At 41.6% G+C, this 9380-nt stretch overlaps 1 protein-coding gene across 1 annotated transcript in view; it reads left to right on the top strand.

Moving 5' to 3' along the window:
- Window positions 1-378: 378 nt before the first annotated feature.
- slc25a26 (solute carrier family 25 member 26) overlaps window positions 379-9380 on the top strand; it is a 51213-nt gene continuing 42211 nt past the window's right edge. Inside the window, exons 1-3 of the mRNA XM_051414469.1 lie at window positions 379-559; window positions 2580-2736; window positions 4373-4491. Of these exons, the coding sequence (XP_051270429.1) occupies window positions 527-559; window positions 2580-2736; window positions 4373-4491 (309 nt within the window). The 5' untranslated portion in view covers window positions 379-526. The remainder of the gene's footprint in view (window positions 560-2579; window positions 2737-4372; window positions 4492-9380) is intronic.

Here is a 9380-nt window from a genome sequence, read left to right as displayed (position 1 = left end):
TCGACTGTGGCAGATCTGAGGGATTACATGTTGAGAAAGAAAGTTTGATCGTTAAGTGCTCTTTTACCAAAGAGCTTGTAAAACAACCCAATGCAACTTGTTACAATGGCCCAGCATTTAACAGAAGTGGCCCAAAATATTTCTATTTTTGTAATCTCTGCAGTTTTGTTGCTACAGGCTAATTCTCTTCATCAACCACAAGGGGCCTTTCTCATTTATATAATTTGTCCCTCCTCGCTTCCTCTCCTCGATTCCTCACCTCGCATCCTGGCAAATGAGAAAGGCTTAAGCTTTCCCTCAGACATCTATGAGCCAAATAAGGTGGAGCTGCCACGGAAACGTGTTCCCTCACTAGCGTCCGACATCACGTGGGTAGCATGCGTCGTGACGTTACGCGGAAGTAATTCGACCAAGATGGCAGCGTCCTTGACAGGCATGTTTTGATTGAAGCTGAATGTAAACCATGCACAACAGATGCACATTTCCAGGCTGCACGACCGACAGAAGAAGACTCTGAGAGCGGAGCATGGAGAGACGAGAGTTCGTCGCGTCCCTGGTGGTAAGGTGGCACTTTTATACAATATGTCATGGTATGTGTTAATGTTGCCATCAAACAACCTCTAGGTAACTCACATTTAATCCCAATTTTTGTCGGTTACTGTTAGTAGAAGACCAGTTTACCACAGGAATTTACGTCGTGTAAGTATTCTGTTCGTGTGCTGCATATAAGACAATAAAGAATGTATCTGTTTGCAAAGTATAGTGTCAGACAAGCTAGAAACAAGACTGCACCCTAAGGACCTGTGTATAAACCTGTGTACCTGTGTAACTGTGTACCTGTGTAACGTACTGCAGCCGCAGGTTCATGTTATTTTAAATCCTAAAGGACGACGACGGGTCTTCTTACCTCCACAACTAACGTTATACAACCTTAAATATTTTAAAATAATACTGACATGGTGGGAGGTAGCTAACTGTTCTATCACAGATAAAGTTAGACATAAACATGTCCATTTAGTAGACATTTTAAGCCGGAAACTAGCTCTGTTTAGTTACAACAGTTACTGCGGATAAGAGCCGGGGGGCGGGGCAACTCTACCCTCTTACTAACGTGCCCTTTCACGTGACAACTCATTAATGATCATTGTCCCTCTGTGGGTTTATTTCTCTGGCCAAGCAAGGAATTAAATGTTATAACTTTAACACAAAATGACAAAGTAACAGAAGACATGTGACGGGACGTTGCTCAAATGTTTTTGTGTTCCTTCACTGGAAACTGTCTATAATGAGACACAATGAAGAGGAAAGGAATATCCTCCGTGTAAAACTTAAATTGTAATAGACAGATGTGAGTGGATATGTGTGACTAGTGAAAAATGACCCCCTTTTATTATCTTATTGCACATTTACCAATGTTTGTAATGTACAGTGATAAAAAGTAAATACAAGTACATGGTAAGTATACATTTACAAGTACTGAGGTACTTATACTCGAGTACTTTTATTTTATGACCCTTTTGTCACTGAGTGTGACCCTCTTTAAAAAAATTTCCCAAAATTATGATAATTTATCTACTTTGCTAGTTTTTAAATACAAAACATATAATCAGTTTATATTACTATGATGCATTATGCATTGTTATAGATTAATCTACCCACCAGCAGGTTATAAGGTAGGTCAAATTAGCTCCACTTTAGCCCCACCCATGTGTGTTTTTTTGTTTTGTTTTGTGTTGTTGACTTATTTATCTATTTTTCTCATCCCTTAACCCTTAACTGGCAGAATCTCCAACACTTCTGCTGCTGGCTGTTGTGGCAGCTTTGGACTATTCCTGGAAACTTTGGATATTGCTCCCCTGTCTGTGTTTCTGTTAGTTTGTGTAGTGGTACTGGGTACTTTGTGTGTATTGTGCGTGTTTATTGTTCTAAGAAAAGAAAAAAAGCTCCATCTGACCAGCTGCAACATTAAAATAGTGCTTATACATGAATGCATTATTAATACCTATATAAATTTAAACATTTATAAAGACAACATTTGTATCTAGGTAAATTTGACCAAAAATGATACATTATTGTTACTTAAAGCACAACATTGTTTTGGTTGTACAACCTGCATCTTTACTGGTTTGGTTCAACCGGACCGCTCACATCAGCATCGCTTATGGCAGCAGCTGATAGCTGAATCCACTGTGCTACACTACCTGCCCAGCATTAAGCAGCAGACAGGCACAGTTAGCAACTAGCTGGTGGACACAGTGGGACATTTAGCAGCAAAAGAGACAGATATTTCCCAGAGGAGTTATTAGAGACCACTACAAAGCTAAAAGGAGAATGAATATGAGCTTACATATGTCAGGTTGCCCTGTGTCTGCTGGATATATAAAGAAATAACTGTTTGCCAACTTTAGAAGATGAAAATATGTTAAGTGTTATGTTTACAGCTTGTTGTTTTGCCCTCAAGTGGTAAAAAAAAAAAAGAAGCAGGTTTAAGTAAAAGATCTGAATATGTGTTCTGCCACTGGTGTTATAGAGTGTGTATTGTGGCAATATGTTGCACAAATTGATCTTTGTCTCTCCAGGCAGGAGGCTGTGCAGGGATGTGTGTGGATCTGACCCTCTTCCCCCTGGACACCATTAAGACACGACTGCAGAGTCAGCAGGGCTTCTACAAGGCAGGGGGCTTCAGGGGCATCTACGCCGGAGTCCCATCTGCTGCTGTCGGCTCCTTCCCCAATGGTGAGCTGCTCTTTCTGATAACCTGATATATACTATGTTCCAACGACGGTTCACTGTTCAGTATTGGTTGCTACTGACGTTCTCCCAAAGGAACATACCAAACAATCAAAGATCATTAAATAATTTCAAGTTAAACTTTATTTATATTCTTTATTTCCTTTTAACAAATGCAATTGTGCAGTACAGTCACATGCTCAGAGACACAACACAGGCATAAATGTCTTTAGGAGGCAGTCTGTGATTTTCAGCATCCTCATACATAGAGTTAAATAATGACTTTTGTCTATTAACCCAGAGAAAGTATACATTAAAAAAGAATAACATGTAGTTTTAATATTTTAATTAGGAGAAAATAAATCCATTATTTTACTGTGTCTTAGCTCACATCAGTTAAAGCAATATGAAATTATTGGGGACCACTTATTTAATAATATTTTTGGTGAGATTAGACTCTCTTGTTGTGAAATTCTTTGAGGAAATTTACTTATGGAGATGATATAATTTTATTACAGTCAGACTAAGATGGTGGAATCTTACAATAATTGATGCTCTGAACTCTTCTTTAAATGTGGGGATAGTCATTTTGGAGAAAGATAGTTATAAAAATAGAATATTGTAATGTATGTATTGTAGTGTTGTACAGTATGGTATTGTATTGAGATATTTTGTTTTGTGATATTGTCTGATCTGATATTAAAGATCTGATTATTTTTGTTTGGCTGTTCACATTGTTTTTCGATGTGGCCCATATCAGAGTCCAGTCTGAGCAGATCACAGTCCTGAAGTGGCTCGCATGATTAATGTCAATAAAGAGTGACATGTAAGTCACATGAATTCTGATATGATATGTCACATTGCAGAGAATCAGACCTGGATCTGAATTGGGCCTCATATGAATGTGGAATTATGTGATTTGGTCTGTGTGACACTGTCTTGAAAAATTCAGATCTGAGTCACATATGAACATATTGGGTTACTTTTGCTTGCAGTCAACAACTGACCCCCCCTTTAAAATTAGACTACCTCTCCAGTGACCAGACTGCACGAACAAAAACAGTTTAGTGCTATCTGTAGAAGTTTTAAATACAAAAATAGTCTCAAGATTCACTTTATATTGAGGCTACTCTAATTGGGTACTGTATGGCGCAGATAGAAGCACTGGCATTTGATAATCAATGGAGCATTCAATCAAGCATTAATCTGGTGACTAAGCTCAAGCCCTTTTCATGAGCATATCAGAGAGAGACTGATAAAGATGAGAGATATATGTTATATATTTATGTATATATATAAGACATATGTTGTTGGTTTGAATATAATCCAATCTGTTTGCTGCAGTTTACTAATGAATTCAACATATCTGCAGGACAAATTTGGGAGTAAGAAAGAACTGAACTCTATCCATGTGAGACAAGCTTAACTTTCTCAGTTTTTACCCCTATTCTACATGCAGACAGACAATTACACACACACACACACACACACACACACACACACACACACACACACACACACACACACACACACACACACACACCCCTCAGTTTCTCCCCTGTCAGTGGTAGTGAGGGATATTAATTGCTGTATGCTGGTTGACTAATGGGCCTTAAATGGCTGTGGTTCTGCTTGGTTTCAGCCGCTGCTTTCTTTGTCACCTACGACTGCACAAAGTCCCTGCTCGGCGCCGGCGGAGTGCTAGCAGCACCACACGTGGCACCTGTCACTCACATGCTGGCCGCCTCCCTGGGAGAAATAGTAAGTCTTCCTGTCCCTCTGTCTCCCAACTTTTTCCTCCTCTTGTTTTGGTTTTTCATCCTCTGTCACTCTGGCAGTATACTTTTCAAGTCATGTTTATTTGTGTAGGCCTAATTCATTCTCATGGCCAGCTGCCTTACGCACTTGTTGTTGCTCTTCCATGCACTCGCTCTGCCCTCTTTGTTTCTTTCCCACCACTAAAAGTCCCAAATGAACACCAACGGCATGTCTGTTAATGTTATTGCCTTTCAGATTTCACAGACCACTATGCAAGGGAGTAGCCCTTGTGTTGCGTAGGCCCCGGTCCACTTTCTCCCCCCTTTTCCCCCCCTTTTTTGTTTTATTATTTTTTTTTTTTTTTTTTTTTTTTTTTTTTTTTTCCCCCCCCCCCCCCATTTTTCCATTTTTTTTTTGGATTGTTGAAACAACACGGCCCATTTCCTCAGCCCATCCTCTCCCAATCACTCACAGTGAACCACAGAATCTGAGCCATATGGGGGCCACGCGTATTCACATTGGCATGAAGGGGGGTAGAGGGATGGGGGTATGGAAAGAGGGATGCCCCCTGCTATACCACCATGGCTTTCTGCAAAATACTAGGTTTTCAGTATTCATGGCTTTTGGATGGATGTAATTTAGCCAAGTTTTGCATGTCGATGAAGTGGGATTATTCCACATGGGAGGGTGTTCTCTGTGCTTGAGTTTATCTGTGCCTTGGTGTCTCACAGTATTGAGAAGAGGACACATGTTATTCTTACATTAGCACAAATTCAGTTAGATTTAGTTTGTATCACTTGGTTGCCTCAATCAGTGTAGCAGTTATTGTAGATACTGTAGCACTTCTGTGCTTTTTCCCACTTTTTGTCTGTGACACGGTCCAGATGAGCGCGAAAGGTGAGGCTGAGGTTGCTGCTACCTTTAACCCCTTTCCCGCTGTTCTGGATTTGAGCACATCAAAGGCACAAATCCTCGGAGCGGAGCTGAGCAGAGCAGGGGCGGTATCCCACCGCATTCAGGCAACTGGATACGTCTTGTTCAAAGAGAGTAATCTTCAGGCTAAGCCACGAAAGGCCTGCCCTAGTGCTGCCCTATGCAAGGCCTAAACGCCCGCACTGTGATGCAACCACTGCCACATAAGATTCTGTGTCTACTCAGTCTTTGTTAATGATTTTTAATTAAAAGTTATTGCACTGTGCTTCTGACATCAGCTTGACTAAGGGGCCATACAAGCCATATTGCATGATGAATAAAACATCAGTCCCACATCATGATTTCAGTGCTGTAAAGGACCTTTTCAAAATGGCCATTTCACACTGTTGAGATTGAGAAGAGATCAGACTCTAACAGTAAGGTACCTGCTCAGTTCAGTGTGTGTATCCTCCAGGTTAATGTCACCGTTACTTCTTTTTGTCCTTCTCTTGCTCTGAAAGAAGACAACCGTCTCACCTGCTGCCTCTTTTATCATCTACTTTGTGAATATAAAGGTTGTGTTTTGTCATATTTCGGGGTGGGGGGGGAGGGAGAGAAAGAGAAAGAGAGAGAATCTTACTTCAGTTCGTATCTGAAATGTTAAACACAAATCACACTTTCAACATGAATGGAAACTCAAGAGATTTTGGTCATTATGTTATACAGCCCCATACCAACACACTGCAACGCACTGTGTGTTCTGGCACCTTTCTATCAGAACCAGCATGAACTTTTTCAGCAGCTCGTCTGTTTGATCGGACCACACGGGCCAGCCTTCACTCCCCACGTGCATCAGTGAGCCTTGGTCACCCATGACCCTGTCTCCGGTTCTTTTCCTTTCTTGGACCACTTTTGATAGGTACTGACCACTGCAGACCAGGAACACCTCACAAGAGCTGCAGTTTTGGAGATGCTCTGACCCAGTCGTCTAGCCATCACAATTTGGTCCTTGTCAGTCACTCACATCCTCACGCTGCCCATTTTTCCTGCTTCTAACACATCAACTTGAGGAAAATCAGTGTTATTCACTTAGCCTGTCAGTGCTCATAATGTTATGGCTGATCGGTGTATATTCTGTTCTGTTCAAGTATAAGACAGGGTCACTTGTTTTCATTGTGTTTCTCTGTTGCTCTTCCTCCTTCTTGTCTCTTTTCTGGGAGCAGGCAGGCTTTGACACACAGAAACTTAAATAAGAAGAAGTAACTTGTTATTTGGTCTCTGTCCGACTTCCCCACCCCACCCCTTCATCAGCTCATGATCCTTTTTCCCAGGAGTCCATTTAGTTGTGTTTTACCAACTGTTTGCACTCCGCACCATGCGCAACAGAAGCTTTATGGGACTTATTGCTTTGCTAATCCCATCCCCAAGCCTCCCTCTATGGATGATATGCTCGACTTGACACTAACTTACTGGATGTGGACCTCAGTCAAAGTCTATTATGATCATACCAGAGGGAGTTGTTGTTCAGAATTTGTTCTGCCTAAAGTATGAGATGGGATTTAAGAGAAAAAAAGAGAACACAGACAGACTTAAATCTAAGCTATTTTTATCTTAACAGTCAAGCCATGGTCCAACAGATGTTCATTGAGGGGAAGGAGGAATGGTTAAGCATATACAGAAAGAACAAGCCTCACCAAGGTAATCACCATATGTGAAATACCTGTGAGAGTTAAAACTGAAGGTTCAAGACCTAAACCAAGGTGGTAGAATGTACTTTGCTGTTGGATGGAGGTCTTCAAATGTCATAACTAATGCCATTTCTATATTAACCTACTTAACGCCTGGCTTAACTTGTGAAGAGTAGCAGGATACACAGAGACAGGGAGGACAGAGAGGAGGACAGTCGGACAGTCGGACAGTCATAAGTTGTAGAGAGATGGAACTAGAGTAGGGACAAGACAATGTGAGAAATCCCCCTCGCCAGAAGTGCCCTGATGTTTGTGTGACTGCGGCGGTGGGATGCTCCCATAAAGAATGTGTAAGCTGATGGCGTCTGTCAGGCTCTAGCAGGCTGTTATCCAGCCATTAGATCAGATTTATCTTCATTCCCATTCGCTCGACGTCTGCCCTGAAAGCTCATTTGTCAAGGCCAGGCGGCGGGCTTCTCTTGCATCTATAACCCCCCCCCCACACACACACACACACACACACACACACACACACACACTCACCACCAGCTCCACCTCACCACCACACGTCTGTGGGAGGATGTACTGGAAAATACAGTGTGACATGACAAGATAGGGGGACAGCGAGAAGGAGGGTGCAGAAGGGAGGAGTTTTGGGGGTAGAAACTGGCAGCCACTTAACTTGGCACTGAGAAATAATCCATGCATCGCCTTCGAGCAGCGCCACGCTTTGTGATTTATTGGCTGTTGTTTCAAATTTGGAGACACGCAGTGTCCTTATCCCTTTTTCTTCATGACCTTTTTTCCTCCCCTCCCTTCCTTCTTTCCTTCCTTTGTCGACCCTTATTTCAGTCTGTATTTCTTGGTACTGTGATATATTTCCAGGATTGGACGAGTGATCAAAACAAAAGACAAAAGTCATCGGAGTTTGGTACTGGTACATTCAATGGTACAAACTGGCTTTCACAGGCAGATGTAACAGGGTTTTTGAGGATGTTTAGTTGTCTCATGATCGATAGAGATTTGTTATGTAAGATTTTAGATTTTAAAATTAGGCTAAAGTTAGGGACATTGTTTGTCCTGCAGTTCTTTATGTGTTACTGCAGCAGCTCCCCTGTTTTGGTGGTGAATACATATATTTTATTGACAAATAAATCCAAATAATTGAGGTCCATAACAGCTTTTGCACCCTGTATGTTTTTCTTACCTGTTATCTCTTTATGCTGCCAAATGGTAATCCTGGTCCTGATTGACTGACCACAGCATCCTTATGGCCATGAGCAGTAAAAGAGGGATGTAACAAAGGAGGGAAGGACGGACGATGTAATGACTCAATCTGTGGATTGATTCGCTGGCTATGCCTTTAATGTGCTGTGCGTCTCTGCTAATTTCCCATTCCTTACTGTGATTGAGCGCTGGCTTCTTACCTTGCTGTTTGGCGGCCAATGTTGGGAATTGAAAACACGCTCTGTGATTTGGATTAACAACAACAGGCCAAGGGAAACTGAAAGGCTAAAATCACAGGCAGGCAGCCTCCTAATTAACGCTGCTTGACGAATCCAACAGCTTGTAAATAAAGATGAATGGTAGCAGGAATTTAAAAGACTGCCAATGGGTTTATAATAAGTTTACAAGCCAGAGAAACTGCAGCACTGAGAATGAAGGGCAATCAAAGTAGGTAAAGAAAGAGACGTCAGTCATCCTGATGGTCTTCCATAGCCCTCCCCTAAACATGAGGTAACAAGCCTGAGTTTTAATGAGGGACACCTACCTAAGTCTTCTATTCTTAATTTATCCTTTCTTTTATTTGTTCTTTCTTTAAAAATGTGATGACACACTACTTCAACACCTCCACACAGGATATGACTCTATTATTCAGGCTTTTCTAAGCCCCAGTCCTGTTTTTATCATGCCCTGATTCATCACCATTGTTCCCCCATTTTCCGCTGTTTTCAGAGATCTGAAATGGCCTCAGAGGCTGCACGCTTTATCTTCTATCCACTCAACATCATTCTCCCCACCCCTAGGCACGCAAATTACTCCCAAATAAACAATGTCCCTAATTTATTTATATAATCTCTGGCTCATTCTGCCTTCCCCTCTGCAGTGACAGGAGAGGAAAGGCCGTCTCAACTCTAGGCCCCGCATCCAATTACGTCAGTAATTACTTGTCATAGCCACTTTCTTTCTATTTAGCTTCCTTATTCTGGTCCTTTGAAGAATTGGTTTGGGGAAAACATGATGTACAATGTATTAGAAATGGTAACTTGACCAAAGGGAGAGCAAATGAGA

The sequence above is a fragment of the Dicentrarchus labrax genome, unplaced genomic scaffold, assembly GCF_905237075.1.
Source record: "Dicentrarchus labrax unplaced genomic scaffold, dlabrax2021, whole genome shotgun sequence".
NCBI classification, from domain to species: Eukaryota; Metazoa; Chordata; class Actinopteri; family Moronidae; genus Dicentrarchus; species Dicentrarchus labrax.
Note: the sequence above shows the minus strand (reverse complement) of the source record. Positions and strands in the feature narration are given on the sequence as shown.